Source organism: Amphiprion ocellaris, unplaced genomic scaffold, assembly GCF_022539595.1.
Source record: "Amphiprion ocellaris isolate individual 3 ecotype Okinawa unplaced genomic scaffold, ASM2253959v1 Aocel_unscaffolded196, whole genome shotgun sequence".
NCBI classification, from domain to species: Eukaryota; Metazoa; Chordata; class Actinopteri; family Pomacentridae; genus Amphiprion; species Amphiprion ocellaris.
The window spans coordinates 14,849-31,051 of NW_026559362.1; the positions used below are offsets into that span (position 1 = coordinate 14,849).

Genomic DNA, 16,203 nt, shown 5'->3' on the forward strand with positions numbered 1-16,203 from the left:
AGTCACAAATAAAGGAGCTCTTGGTTTTTCCCGGCGTTACTGAGTGAAAAGCTGCTGTTTCAACACAGACACGTTCACATGCATCCACAAACCTCTCATGCACTCAAACACCCACAGACAGGAGGCCGGCTGGACCGAGGCTCGGCGGCGTCCTCAGACCCACGAGTCGGGGAGTCGGTGAACTTGTTGGTCCGGTTTGAAGGCCTCCATGTGGTCCAGTAGAAGTCCATGTAGTCTGTGTTGGCTTTGAACCGCAGCGACTGGCCGCCATCAGGTGGACCGGCTCGTCCTCGTAGGGCTCCTCCTGTAGCCTTGAGGGAACCACAGGAACATTCAGTAGCTGTTGGAGTTCTTCCTGTCAGGCTCGTGGTAGAACGGCTCTGAAGTATCTTGTACTTGTCTTATCTGGAACAATCTAACAGCCTAAACTGTTAACAGCGGTGTAAAGAAGCAAACACACAGGCATAGATTAGGACTCAAACTAGATTTATTTTAGAAAACAAATCAACTTAGAGGCATTTGTTCACACGTGGCTGAATAGGAGGCCGTCCAATCAGATTCGAGGTCTTCACTCTGTAGGTTGTTTGTTTGGTGAGACTCTTGGACCTCCATCAGCTGATGTGGATGTTTGATGGTCTTCTTCTCTAGTGCCAGATGATTCATCCATGAATTCAGCAGCTACAGACTGAAATGAAGCTCATGCTGCCGTTATTGAATTCCTGTTCCAGATCAAATGTTCAGAGCTCACCTTGAATGCAGCCGTCTGCTGTCTGATAGTTTTTCTCATTGCAGTCTTCAATAAAGTCTTTTTCCTCATGTCAGGATGTGGTGAGACTCTTTCTCAGTCTCTGCAGACGTCCCTCATTGTGCATCTCCAGAGAAGAAACAGAAAAACTGATCACTGCTTCAGCATCACAAACGCTCTCCAGCATTGAGAGTGTTTTAGGAATTCATTCATTGTGTTGTGAACTTTGAAGGAGCAGAAACTTTACAGCAGCCAAAGATATGAGCTCCAATTCTGGATGTTTTAGGAAATGAAGTTCATCAAATGAACACCTGATTTTTGCTGATAACGCTCATTAAATTACTGAAGAAATCCAACATAAAAACCTGTAAACTCTCAGGCAGCTTTTGTTAAAGTTTGTCTATAATTCTATCATCATGTTCTGGAACCAGGACTCTGCAGAAGTTCCTTCAAACAGATACTTGTGTGTTTCTAATTAAGGCCTCAGGTTTGAACGTACAGCAGAGGATTAGAAAGGAGTGATTTTAATATTTAAATCAGTCCAGTAAATCTTTGGCCTGAAAATTATTAAAAATTTGATTTAGATAGATTTGTGTCAAATAATATTGTAGCGTCTCACTTAAATATATCCAAATGAGTTCAGTGTATTTACATTTTATAGAACATTTGATTTCTTAATCTCAATACTGTAGGGTCTGTCCCTAAATATTATAATAATGATGTCAATTTAAATAATATTTTAGTGCAGAGTCATAAACTTTAACCAGCTAAACTTACATAATAAATATCACTGCACAATCTTAACCTGAACATTCATATTATTGAGGGAAATTTACATAAATCATGATATTCTAGAGTCTTAACTGGAATATTTCTAACATTAATCTTTTTGTATTGTGCTGATAAACAACAATAACCCGACTTTTGTCTGTGATTGAGACTAAATTCCTCCACATTCTGGAACTGGACTGCATTTCCCAAAATGGAAACATGGACAGAATTTAACACTCATGTATCCATGGCAACGCTAACGTTTCTGCTTCTTACCAAAGTTCACAACACAAGTAAAGATTTTAATGTAAAACTTCAGGGATGACAGTGAACCATAAGTATTCTGATCAATACTTCATGATCAATATCAGGACAGATGTTACAACTCCAGCTGTTGCATTAGACTGCAGTTATTCACAGAGAAATTAAAACATCACATTCCTCATTAAAACTAGATGGGACTTTTATTAAATAAAGTGTTGGTGAATAAACAGTGTAAAAAGTGCAAAGCAGCTCCATTAAATCAGGAGATGTGAGACTTCCACAGCATGGATCACCATCTGCTGTGTTGATTCATGGCTGAATGTCAGAATGAACTGAGATAGAAAAGCTGCTTTGAGCTGCAACATTACGGTCTGACAATCCAACACCATCACAGTTTTCATCTGGTTGTTTTGCTCCAACATGCTGTGAAGTTCAGTTTTTACCTGAATCAATACAGAGATTCTATTTTCAACCAAGACTGGAATAAACATTAGAATGTTATGAGGTTATTAATGCAACTAAATCCTTTCAGATGGAAGGATTTACTTCTAAGTTCTAATTCAAGTTTCAGTTGGAGCACATTGCATTCACAGAGAAAAACAGCGAAACCTTCATAGCAACATTTAATAAACCTAAAGCTTCCCTGTTAGCACATTGGTGGAGTTTGTTACTGAGCATCTGAACCTTAAATCCAGTGAGAAGACCATCTTCAGTCGAGGCCAGTCAGAGAACTTCAAGACCTTCCATCAGCTGGACCAGATGTGGCATCATCTCCATCTGAACATCTGGATGACAGGAGAAAAGACAGAAATCAAACACAGATCACAGAAATACTATTTATTCACTTTCATCATTTTATAAAAGTAGCATGAACTTTATTAAAACTTGACAATATCAGTAATGGAAGTAAATGTTTTTTATCTTGTGTTGAAGCTAAATTTAAAGTCAATTTTAATGACAGTTTATCCTGAGAGGAGTGAGAATGGAGCTTTTCTTTCCTTTTTAGAATATTCCCTCAAAATATTCTCTTTATTATTGGCTTTAGAAGCATTTTTCTTTACTTATTTATTTTTAGATACCTCAGACTGATACACTTTGCTGGTTTGCAGATAATTTCATGTACAATGACAAAGATCTTCTATTTTAACATATTTTGCTAAAACAAGAACTGCAAACCTTCTCAACCATCTCTCAGGCTGCAAAATTCCAACTGCAACCAAGAATTATCTGATGTAGTTATTATTATAATCTTTACTGAACCCGCCCTGGAATTAATAAAAATCTGTATATGGATATGATTTTCTGTGATGGGACAACTATGGAAGCCGTAGTAAAAATTAACTATCCTTTGAAGGGAAAGATTAGGTCTTCCTCAGGTGGATAAAAAAAAAAAAATGCTCTCCCTTAAAAAACAAAACAAAAAAATTGCATACAATAAAGTAAATCTCTTCTGCACTGCACACATACTACACTTTTGTATAACTCTGGATGTCAGAGTAAAGGCAGACAGATCCACCGATCAGCCACAACATTCTGACCACTGACAGCTGAAGAGAACAACATCCATCATCTTGTTCTAATGCAACGTTCTGCTGGGAAACCTTGACGTTCATTTGGATGTTTGACATGTACCATCACCTAAACACTGCAGGACAAACAACCCCCTAGTCTCCATGGCAACAGTAGTCCTTGATGCCAGCTGCCTCCCTCAGCAGGACAAATTAAAACTACTCAGGAGTGGTCTGAGTAACACGACAGAGCTAAGCTGTTCACCTGGGTTCCACACTCCCCACATCCAGATCTGATTGAGCATCTGTGGGATGGTCCAGGATCAGCCTGGTCTAGGTAGGACCCACCCTGCAACCCACAGGATCCACAGAATCCACAGGACATCCCCAGAGGTTCTGATGAACCACTGGGTCAGAGGAGTTTTAGCAGCATAAAGGGACCAACACAGTATTAGTCACGTGGTCAGAATGTTCTACTGTTATATTGTCATGCTGATTATATGATCAGTAAATGTTACCATCAATTATAACGTCCACATTGATCAGGAAGCAGGAGCAGTTTGTTTCAAAGCAGAACACCAGCCGGTTTTCACTAAAGAAGCTTTCAAAGCAACAATTAAATGACAGTTTTGTTCTCATTAAGTTCAGAGTCAGCCAAAATAATGTAGACACATCAGGAAAAGAAAAACTTTTATAAATATTTCATTTGTATAAGTACTTCTATACATATAGATACCTCTTTCTAAGTTTGATCAAATCATGACAACTCTGTGTCCTGTTGTACGATGTTTTCCCAACAGGTGGCGCTACCCTCATGAATGGAGCATCAACAAGTGACGTCTACAACAGAACAGAAATGTCTGGAAGCCAGTGGCCACCACTTTGAGCACCTCTTGTAATTGTAGAGGCCAAAGATAACTTTTATTAATCTTGTGATGTCTGAATAAATTTGGCATTGAAATATTTATGCAAGTTTTTCTTTTCCTGATGTGTGTAAACATTATTTTGGCTGACTCTGTATAATGGGTTTCTGACAGGTCAGCAGGCAACATCTTTTTATAATAATGACAAACATACCTGCATTCTACAGGAGTGATTTTCCTCATGTGCAGGTAAAGATGTGTGAGGAGCTTAGAGATGACAGGAGCAGGAATCATCCTCATTAATTCAGCTTCCACCGAGAAACAGAAAGACCACAAAGAAACACACTGATATACTCTCAAACATTCAACCTCACAGCCTCAAAATATCTGTTTAGGAAGTGTTGTGTTTCTAAATTCTGCTGAAAGCAATGACAGACATTCTCTTACAAGGTTGTGTAAAAAGCAGCCTGTCCTCTGAGCTACTGAGAAATTTTCCTGAACAAAGTTTCTACGTGTAAATCAGCTCAACCAAAACTAAAGCCTCAGTCAGAGATAACAGGTATCACAAATTATAAACAACTTTCTTTGTTAACTCAGACTTTCTGCTTCAACCTCACATAAAAAGGGGAGTTTAACTCATCAGGTGACTGAAAATGAACGGCTTGTGCAGTTCTAGATCCAAAAGTAGGATGTTTCAACTCATGTTTTACTACAAATACATGCAGTAATAAATAAATACAATGGCTGGTTGTTAGTTTATTCACCATTAATGTCATTTTATATACTGGATTGAACTTGAGCAGTGGAAGAGAGAAGGAATTTAATGAAATTATGGAGATTCAGAAAGGTAATGTTGCACAATGTTAAGTTAAGCGCAGTTTAATTCAAACCAGCTGAATGTTAAACTTCAGTGCAGCTGAATGGGTTTCAGTTAACCTTAAAGTAAAATAACCTTTTTAAAAGCTAAAATACACAGCAGAGAAATACAGGTTGAGAAGGTCATTCTACTAAGGACGGACAGCTGTGGCAGCAACTAACACAGGTGTTCAGCTGTAAGTTAGCCACCTGTGTTAATTAGCCCGCTAGCTAACGCGTCCGGACCAACTGCTCAAACACGACAAAACACAACTCTTCACAAGTCGCTGACTTAACGTACAACAAAACGACGCTTCTGGTTAGAAGTGTTTATCTTCTTACCGTGTTTTACTCCAAAAACAAGATCAACAGCAGCCAGAGATGCTACCAGACGTGCCGACCATAGATATACATAGACTAGATACGCTAGCGCGCTGTCTCCTATATTATCTATGGTCTGACCAATCACTGCTCTCTGGCTCCGCCCTCTGAGAATCTTGTTGTCGTTTGGCTCCACACTTGCTGATGACCACTTCCGGTCTCAGAAAATGAAAAAACGGACCTTTTTCGTTTCTGTCTCTTACTGATTTTATTTTTTTTTGTTATTCTAAATATAAAATGAAAATCAAAGCATTTTTAAAATTTCGTACATCCCTTTTTGATCATGAAAGGAAAAACGCCTTGTGTTTCAATTTTAATTTTTGTATTTTAAAACGAAAATCAAATAACCACTCGTTTTTTGTTTTTCAATACCCGTTTCAGAACGGAATATCCAATTGCCAGATAAATACACAGACCGGCGTACTACATGTAAACTTTATTTTTATTTTTATTTTTTCTGTTAAAAAATTTTGCCACCCTTGTATATATTGTAAATAAAGCTGCTGTAACAATGTAAATTTCCCCTGGAGTGGGGAGAAATAAAGAACTTTATCTTATCTTATCTTATTTATGTACAGTAGACTTGCTGATTATTTTTTAAAAAATAAATTTAAAAAATTGCATGCAAGCTGTCATCATGGCTGCAATTAACTGCTTATTAAAGACTGGATTTTACATAAATACATCCCAATAGTTACCTTTCAGCTAAAAATCAAGCTTTTAAAATAACTAAAAGTTGTTGTGTCTGTGTTTTGTCTGATTTAACCTTAAATAATGCACGATAATGCATTGCAAGCAATCACTAGTAAGAACATTTCTGCTGACTGAACAAAACACCATCAGATCCAAATTATCCACATTTTCTAAATTAACGTGCTGTATTCATGCAGCTGTAAAATCAGAAATAAATGAATGGTTTTAAGCACATCATACAAGCATGATCATGATAGAATGATCATTGTGCATGCACTTGAGGTCATATAGTGTATCCCATTGCACAAAATGTGAAAATAGAGACTGTCAAATTACCATTACTTGTATTTGTAATTGTGTTCTTTGTGGGAATCTATTAGTATTTTTTTTGCCAACAGTGTTTTTATTGTTTTCACAACATAAAGATAACATAACAAGGAAACAATTACATGTATTAAACTAACATGTCATCCCTGCACCCCCCCACTCTCCAAATTACTCCGATTCTTGGTTGGGGATCAAGTTAGTGAGTTATTATTATTGGTTACTGCAGAGGGCCACTGTTTACATGTCCCCGGGTTCTTCCATCGCACATGACAGATCTGTTCTTGAAACATAGTGAATGAAGGGATCCCATATCTGCTGAAAATGATGCTGTTGGTGTTTTATTGTATAGGTAATTTTCTCTAAAGGGAGCGTTGAAGATAGCTCAGACAACCACTTGGTCACGCTTGGTCTTCTGATGTTTTTCCATGTGAGGGCTATTACTCTCTTTGCCATTAATATACTTAAATCTACAAATATTCGTTGATTCTTTTTAATCTTTAAATTATCTGGATATAAACCTATAGAAGTAGCTGTGGGACTAAGGGTACTTGAATCTGTAAAATATTTTGAATAAATTGTTTCACTTCTCGCCAGAATTTTTGTATTTCCGTACATTGCTAAATTTTATTTGTATTTCTTGTAGTAATGTTTTAAGTGAGGGGCTCTATTGGAATAGTATGACACAATGAGGTCTTTAAAATACAAGGGAGCTTTTGAGGAGGATTCTGTTCTGTAATTTACAGTAAGCCAGTGAAGAGAAGCTAATACAATACGGAAGGAAAAAGATCCCTCTTGCTGGTTCCTATCAGAACTTTAGCAGATTTATTGGGATATCCTGATTAAAAGGAATTATAATAGTCAGATGCAGCACTGAGATCTGGCAGGTCTAGTATAGAGATAAGTCCACTGTCTGAGGCAGTGAGAAAATGATTGCTACAGATTCTGTGCTGTGATTTATAACAAGGCCCGATCTGAGTTAAAACAATGCACCATTAAAGCCATCAAAGAAATCTAAAAAAGCCAACAAATGTAAGAATGTGTAAATACGACCCTCGAGCATGTGCTTCAGAGAGTCAATGTAAAAGTCACCAGATGTGACAAAGGATTTCCACCACTTGAATTACAATAGAATGAAATGTTAGTGTGGGAATTTTGATGTCAAAAAATACTGCCTATCAAAGCTTTACTGGCTTAGCATTAATTGATTATGGGATGTGTATCATCTTGATAAAAAAGTAGAATGCCCTTAAGATAGTTAGCAAAAAGAAATTCACATTCAGTATTTACAAAATTGCAATGATGTTTTATTGGTCCAGTTCATGTTACGCATTTGTCAGAGACACCTCAAGTCAAACACAAACAAGGTGGGTGATGGTCCCATGCATGGTCCCAACATTACATGTAAATAAAAGCCCCTTAATTAAAACACTGGCCACAGGGTTGCCGTGTAGTCTGCATTTTTAAAAACATTTCCCATTCAACTCATTTGATTTTGAGGCTTGTGAACTAATATGTGGCTTCCTTTAAATCCATATTGTTGCCAGAGCATTTTGCATGCCTTTAAATCTGAGCTTATTTCAACATTTTCACATTAATAAGTCTGCTGTAGAACAATTAATAATAAAAACATTCCCCACTGGATCATGAAAAAGGTATGTGCAATAAAAGCTCTCGGGGGGAAAAAAACATGTATAAACAAGAATTTCATTTATATCTAATGAAGCTCTTTGCTACAATAATTCTATTCTACCATCCCTTTATATGAGATATAAGGAGTATATAAGCTACAGTATAATACAATATACACATCAATGAGCTTTATTTTTGACCACTGTTCTGTTTTCAGTGTCCTTGAGGAAGATGTTCTGCGCCCACCAGGAGGCAGTCTTGTCTAGCAGGAGATGATGAGGGCGTTGAGAGACTGCTGACTTGGTGTCCTCTCCAAAGGTCCCCCAGTGGACAGAATCTCACAAGCAGCCAGTTCATGGTAGAGAGCGTTGAGCACCTCCAGGATGTGAGCTTTGCCTGCGTAAAAAACAGAGCAGATGTGGCCTCAGTGGGAGTCAACTTCCCGATGACCCGATGAGAACTTCATCAAAGCCCCTGCCCCGTCTAACTGTAAATTCTCATCGTTGCATTTCACAGGGCTTGTATTGATTTTATTGGGCGTCACCAGCTCGACTAACCGTGTTGCGGGTCGCTGCAAGACTCCAACGTGCTGAGCAGGATTTTCCCGAGAGACCTCCGAGAGACGTTCTGAAACGAGAGAGAAAGTTTTTTTAAAAACGACTCTTGTGACTTCAAAACCTTTCACTTGCTGGTTGTCACATTGTTTGGATTAGATCACAAAAGAAGGGAAACTTTGTGACGTCTTACTTGGCAGGTAAGCCGTATTTGTGGATTCAACAGGTCAAACTAAGTTTTAATCTAAAAGCATCACAAAGTTAATGTCTATACGGAAGTTCGTCCTGGAACAACACTAATTAATTCTAAGAGTTGCAGTAAAAAGCAAGTCAATTTCTATCTTATTTTATCTTGTCTTGTCTTATCTTATCCCAGATGCTCCTTAAGTTCCAGAATTGAAATGTCTTTAAGGACCAAAAAGGTTCCAAGTCCAGCAGCTTTTTACTGAAGCCCTAAAGATGACCGTGATCTTACTGACTGAGAATCCAAACAGAAAATTCAGCTTTCCCATCTGATGTCCCCCTCAAAAAATCATTCCTCGAAAGCATGGGTGGACTTCTCTCACCTACAAATGACTGTCATTACCTTGAATTTTAGTTCACATGATGGACCAACTGCTGTTGACAAGATTTGTCACTACGCCACAAATCATAACAGTATGTGGGAGCCTTAAAATGCACATCTACAGAATCCTCCTGTAGGCGCTTCAGTTCACAGAATCTACCAGAAGTAAAGTCAACATAGATATCCTGAAACTGTGACTGACCAGGTCTCTGAGCTGCTGGAGGAGCTGCAGGATGTCCACAAGCTTCTCCTCCACCAGCGACAGACGAACCCTCTCTGTCTCCAGCATCTGCAGCTCCATCTGAAGCAGCTCCGTCTCCTCAGCCTTCTGCTGCAGCTCCTGCATCAGGGAGTCCTTCATCTGGAAGATACAGCAGTCCTAAATACAGTCCTGATTCATGGCATGTGGTCTGTCTTAGAGGAACATGCAGTTGTTTAAAACATCACCAAAACAAAAAAAATATTTGGCTGCAAGACTAAAATATGCATCAATCTCATACAATGTTGACACCTCTTTTGTGGAGTTAAACAATGAGAACAAATGCAGACAAAATAAATAAATAAATAAAACATCACCATATATATATATATATATATATATATATATTAAGGATACTAGTATTTTGTAATGAATTTGGGGAAATTTTTAGAAGACATGTATAACCAGAGTGACTGGAAAGGGTTGGACTTGCATTAACCAGTGGAGGTTTCGGACTAGTTTTACAGAAACTTTGGCACTGCAGTTTTCTTCAAACGTTGCCCAAACAGGAGGAAAAGGCACAATCAAAAGGGACTAATTTTAGCTGCAGATTGATACACATTTTAGTATTTCCAACAACAGGATGGTGCAGATGGAGGTCAGTTAATGAACATGTTATCCAGTACAACTGTGAGACTCACAGAAGAGATTTTTTTGGACAACATTGGAGCTCAGTGGCACTTAATGACTTTGGATATACACATTATACTTGTTCGCAAAAGAGCTTGTCAAGATATGTTCTTGGACTGTACATAATTTGACAGGATTCCAAGAGCAGTGGGATATGTCACTTTTGCAGATGTAAAAATGACACCCTGTAGGCCTGCTAAACATCTTAGCACAAAATAAATATACCTAGTGTAAATGTGAGTCATATGTTATGGGTTGTATCGAGTTTAAGTCCACATTTTGTGGTTTTTCCTTCCAAAATGTTGAAAGTCCCTGCAGCTCACCTTTACGTCATAGCGCATTGAAGGACAAAGGTCTCACCCCACACATCCTGCTCATAAACAAAGCCTCACAGTCAGGACTTTGTTTAGTTTTAACTTTTCCTCTCTGAGTGCTGAGATGTTCTGGGAACGCACTACGTCACGGTTCCCCTCCTGCCCGTCTTCCTGTGTTGTGAAAATACTACTCGAGTGTAACGAGAGAGCTTTAATTCATGATACATCTGAGTGTCATGCGGTGACAAGTGGGTTGGAGTGTTTCTGTGGTCGGCTCCAGTGAGAAACAGCTGCAAACACACCCACGCATGCACACACAGGGAGGCTCTGTAGCCGCTGCTGGTGGTTCGGTTAGGTGGAAGCTGCACGATCATACCATTAGCTGTGGTTTCTGCCTTTGAAGCCCTCCACTTTCATAACAACCTTAACCAGTCCTCTCTAATCTAGTTTAACACTGTGCACAAAGCCACAAAATGACTTAAGATGGAGAGCAAGGCAGAACTTTGGCCAGAGAGATCGTTTTCATATAAACGGATCCAACAGAGCAGGGTCCGAGGACACAGCAGGAGTTCATTCTGGTGTGATGGTGGTCAGAGGTGGTTCGTACCTGGTCCATGTCTATCTCTGCCTGGCTTTCTTTCAGCTCCAGCTGCTTATGCAACCTGGTCACCCTTTCCAAGAGCTCCACCACGGCGCTGCAGCTTTCTTCGCTTCTCGAGCTCCCGAAGTTAGACATCAGCTTCTTGAATGCCTTGTCATCACATCTGGTTAGGAACACATAGCAGAAAACTAGAAGTTAATGAAGCTGGGAGCTACAGTAGCTGTCAAGAATGTTGGGGGAATGATGTGTTTCATGGCATGTTGGTTTTGAGCAACAATAAGCATTAGTTTTTGGTGTCCATATTTAAATTCTGTAGCGACATGGCAACATTTCACACACTAGTAGAAACAACTATAGCTGCAAATCTACTGTTTAGTGCTAAAGTAATTAGTTGAACATGTTTCCAAGTGTGTCTTGGATCAGGCCTTCACAACATTGCTTAGATTTTGTTCTTAATCCCTGAGCCTTTTGCATGAAGACACATTTGATACTTTATTTTAGATATGTTTTAGCCCTGTGTTTGACATTAGATAGTTTTTATGGATCATGAACCCTCATGAACCTTGAAAGAATAAGTGGTTATAGGAAATTGTTTAATGGCTGAATAATGTTTTGTAGCAATGTATTTTCATTTCTGTATAAACACCTCTCTGCTTTACCTTTATTAGTTCCCGAGATAGTGTCCAGCTTCAAATTTTAATGTGTGAAAAAAGATGATGAAAGCTTTTTTTTTTTCAAATTATCTCAGAAAGTCCTTGATATATCAGTCTAAGTTTCAAGATATCCCTGTAAATATCCATAATGATTAAAAAAAAGCTTCAAACAAATCAGAAATGGTCAAGCTGGAACACCCTGATGATTTTAGATGGAACAACCCTCTATGGATGCTCTGTACCTTTCCCCACAGCAGGACAGTCTGGTCAGGATCCTCTTCACCTCATCTACTCGTCTTTGTTGATCACTGGTCCACTTGTCCTCCTCTTCATCCGAGGCTGCCTGACCTTCCACTGACCGAAACAGCTGCTCCTCCACTAGACACCATCACACACCATCATCACAATTACTCTAATAGTGTCACAGATGTGACAGATATTGCCAGATGTAAAAAGTAATTGAGGCTTGATGCATAAACAGTTTATCCAGTTGAATACTCAGAGAAATGTCCTTATTTTTTAAAGAAAAGCATTTTTTTCCATGAAGATAATGTTACATGAATCAAAAATACAGTCTAGAGATTCTTAATGTGATAAATGACTATTCTAGCTGGAATCGGCTGATTTTTAATGGAATATCTCCATAGAGGTACAGAGGAACATTTCCAGCAACCATCACTCCTGTGTTCTAATGCTACATTGTGTTAGCTAATGGTGTTGAAAGGATCATTGATGATTAGAAAACCCTTGTGCAATTATGTTAGCACATGAATAAAAGTGTGAGTTTTCACAGAAAACATGAAATTGTCTGGGTGACCTCAAACTTTTGAATGGTAGTGTAAATATGTATTTTCTATATAGTTTTAAAAAACAATAAAACAAATGGGATGAATGTTGTGCAATTCATAGCCAGCCTCTAGCAGTGCTGCCTTCAATTGATTGTGAGAAACATTTTATCTGAGACACAGGATTTTTTGCTTTTCATGCACCAGACTAGGAATCGACTGATATGGGTTTTTCAGGGCCGATATTGACGCAGATTACTGGTCATCAGGAAAGACTGAAAACTGATATTTCTGACCAGATGTACATTAAAAATGATAGCAAGGAATCTGTTATTCAAAACTAGGCATCTTCATTTTCAAGGAAATTCCTAGAAATAGGAGTGATGATATCAGAATATCACAGGATGATAAGGTGTTCTCTGCTGTTTACAAATCGATCGATCGATTTGAGATTGAACAATTAGTCTCCTGCATTTCCATCCGTTGTTCTTCTGTTTGTTTGTTTTTTTTAAAAATCTTTCTCTGCTTTATCATTTGTATTAGCCAGACTCAGTAGTAATCTATGTTTGTTTCTAACTTAGCTGCTATCCGTAGCGTAGCCTTAGCCACTGGGAAAGCAGTAAATTTCTTGTTTGTGGTGATGGCTTGCGTTTCTTTTTACGTTTTTTCAGCTTCTGCTAGAGAGGCATTTCTGAGACCACAGAATGACTGCAGACATAGAGAGACAGCCACCTCAGACCCAACATAGTCCATCCAATTTATGGATAATCAAGATCAAATGAGAATAACAATACAGATAATTGGGAAAATGCCAAATATCGGCCCCAAAAATCAGTCAGGCTGATGATCAGTCTATTCCAACACCTGTTTGTGGTCCATATGGTTAGAAGAGTCTTTGGTTACTGTGGAAATACCTTTAAAATCAGGGTACATGCCCTTTTGAGTGGCCACCTGGTATTTACTTTTTTAAAAATTGCCTCCGGGACTTGCATTTAAGGTAATACCTGAAAAGCATATAGAGTGGCTAACATTAGCACTACATTCTGCATTTAAAAAAGGTCTTACTCTTGTCCGGAGTCGTAACGGCACGCCCTGTCGGGGAACAGCGGTCATGTTGGGCGTCCAGGCAGCATCTCTGGTTCAGCCGGCCGCTAACACTCAGCTGCTGCTCAGCCCTGGTGCTGCTTGGAAGTTGTAGCTTTGACACTTCCGACCTAAAAAAAAGAGCAACAGTAAGTTCAGCGTTCTCTGCAGATCCCCCCTCTGTGCTGCTGTGACAGTGAATGACAGTGACCTAAAGGGCTAAAAGTACCCTTCAAATTTGCACAGATGAGAAAAGTTGAGTCAAATCCAATTTCCAACATCAAAGAGAACATATCATGTAACGCAAGGGAGTGTGTATTACGCCACATCTACAACCGCCATGATAATTTTATAGAGGCCTGTGATGTTGTATGCCAAATCTGGGTGGGGTAATTGAAGCCAGACATTGTATCTTTAAGGCATTTTTACAGTAAAGTGGGTCAGTGGTAGAATGCAGTATTAGTGTGCAGGAGTTGGCTTGGAAGACGTGAGGTAAAAGCACACTGAATGGAACTAAGTTATTAAGTGCAACACAGTTTTCTAACCTCAGTTACATGTGTTTTTATCTGCCGATGAAAAAAAATCTGTATTCCTTTTAGTTTATATTTCATGTATTTCCTTATGTTATGGTTCACATTCAAACATTCGCTCCCGATAAAAAACCTGAGGCTGCAGTTTGGGCAGATCAATTGTTGTGTAATGGTTTGAGTTCTCTAGGTTTCTTCTGCTGTCTGCTCCTTTGTGTTGGGAAGAAATCCAATAGGGGGCCTTCATAAATCACAGAATAAGTGTTTCCAGATGATGATGTCTTGCCGAGGGAAAAAAAAAAGAGAAGAGAGAAAATCTCGAAAAGATTTTCAGCAGCCTGAAAAAAAAGGAAAAAAGTCACAGAGCACTCAAGCTTATATCCTATTGGCACGAGGCAGACTGTGCCGTAAGACAACATTATACTCTGCATTCTGCTGCAGCTCTCCTTCTGCAGCTGCAGCTCAATAATTGCAGCATGATTTCAAACAATCAATCAGCGAGTTGTGTTTAGGTTACAGTGGGGGCCGCCGTGAAGGGACGGAGTTAGTTCATGACGGCCAGCAGTCGGACGGACGTGGACACACACAAAACTCTGCTGGTTGCCGTGGAGACGCTCGGACTCTGGAATGAGGCTGTTTCAAATGCAGGCTTCGGTGTGACTAATTGCACTTTAATTGACAGTGGTTGGAGGACGACTGCAGCCTGTGTCCAATAAACGGTGCAAAAACGCAACAGCAAGACCACAGCTCCTGGATCAGGCCTTTGTCATGCACAGAGGGTAAAAATGACTTTCACTGGCACCTCTGAACTGTCACATGAAAACCATTTTTTTTTTTTTTTTGCCGCTAGAAATGATATTTAAAGGTTCTTCATCACACACTACCACAGCAGGGGGGCACCATGAAGGACTTTGGTGGTGCTGCTGACTGTGGGAATTCCTGCTGGATGAGCATTGACACCTGAACGTAGTCCAGGCAGACATCTTGGATAGCGGTTAGACTGTGGGATGCAGCAGACACAGACAAAATTTGATCAGCGTTTCAGCAGACAGAGCTCTTGCAAGTATGCCAGCGTGGATATGCTTGACCTGCCAAAATAAAAATCTATTTATTTACTCATTTTTCCTGAGAAAGAGGGAAGGTAAAATGAACTGCAGACTCATAGTATGAGTGTCGTCAAACTTCAAACTGAACTCATTACCTATATGTTGTGTTTATGTGTGCAAAAAACAAGTTAAAGCTGCACTAATCAATATTTTTATATTAATAGTAAGTCAAATGGTTGGATGTAATGTGAAAGGAGCCATTCACAGTGATTAAGTTGAAGAGAAATATTGCATTATTTTGTAGTTTGCCTCAGCTTTAGTATTTAAGCATCTCTCAGCACTTTGCTTTGGTTTGGCAGCTTTGTTAGTGACAGCATTTAGCACCTAAAAAGCTGTGTATTTACCTGAAATCAAAGGCCAAAACAGAGCCTAAAGATGAAACTCGACAGATTAAATGCAAATCTTGCTCTCCGTCTGCTAGATGTGCAAAAAGCAACTATTTACTAAGTAAATAGAATGTGTTGGTTATTGTCATTTGTGCTCAAGTGCCAGAAAAACTTCATTAATGCAGCGTTAAAGTCTACAAAATTAAAAACTATTCGCATTTTGTCTCTTTCATAAAAAAAAAAAAAAGGACACAGAATTGAATGAATATGATATAAATCAGACGGAGAATCAGGGCACATTTAGTCGTACGTAGCTGCCAGAAACTCATCGTATTTGAGGAGGTATAGTACAAGTGGAACAGGCAGAACAGTTTCGCATTTCTTTTTAATCTTTTATCACATTCTTGTATCAAAGGCAACTTTTGGCAGACAAAATTAGACTGATACTTTGAATAAGCTCAAGTAAAATAAAGGAATAAAGAAAAATACTATCCTGTGCCACTTTAGAATGCCTACATTAGTATACTATTGGTGTGATTTAAGCTACTGGTAGTGTAAAGTGCTTACACAATATTGTTTAATGGGGTTAAATGTGGATGTAGATATAGCATTTTGTATAATATCACTTCTATCTTAAGTTTTCTATTGTGCCAAATCAGAGTATTTCTAATTGATAATATCCTGTATTTTATTAGCAGAAGTTTGAAGCGGTTTCTTTAGACCTGTGTGGGGGTCGTCTTGCTGTTTGTTGACGCAGAAGGAAC

General features: G+C 38.9%; 1 protein-coding gene and 1 long non-coding RNA gene across 2 annotated transcripts; both read right to left on the minus strand.

Annotated features, from left to right (window-relative positions):
• Positions 1-469: 469 nt before the first annotated feature.
• Positions 470-4,468, minus strand: LOC129348430 (uncharacterized). The gene is made up of 2 exons (XR_008600965.1): positions 4,366-4,468; positions 470-2,565 (listed from the first exon to the last, which is right to left on the minus strand). It is a non-coding gene; the product is annotated as an uncharacterized LOC129348430 (long non-coding RNA).
• A 3,221-nt stretch (positions 4,469-7,689) lies between these two features.
• Positions 7,690-13,688, minus strand: LOC129348429 (EF-hand and coiled-coil domain-containing protein 1-like). The gene is made up of 6 exons (XM_055008784.1): positions 13,463-13,688; positions 11,855-11,990; positions 10,966-11,122; positions 9,358-9,516; positions 8,594-8,663; positions 7,690-8,432 (listed from the first exon to the last, which is right to left on the minus strand). Coding segments are annotated over exons 1-6 (657 nt in total). The 5' UTR covers positions 13,464-13,688; the 3' UTR covers positions 7,690-8,298.
• Between the last annotated feature and the right edge of the window lie 2,515 nt (positions 13,689-16,203).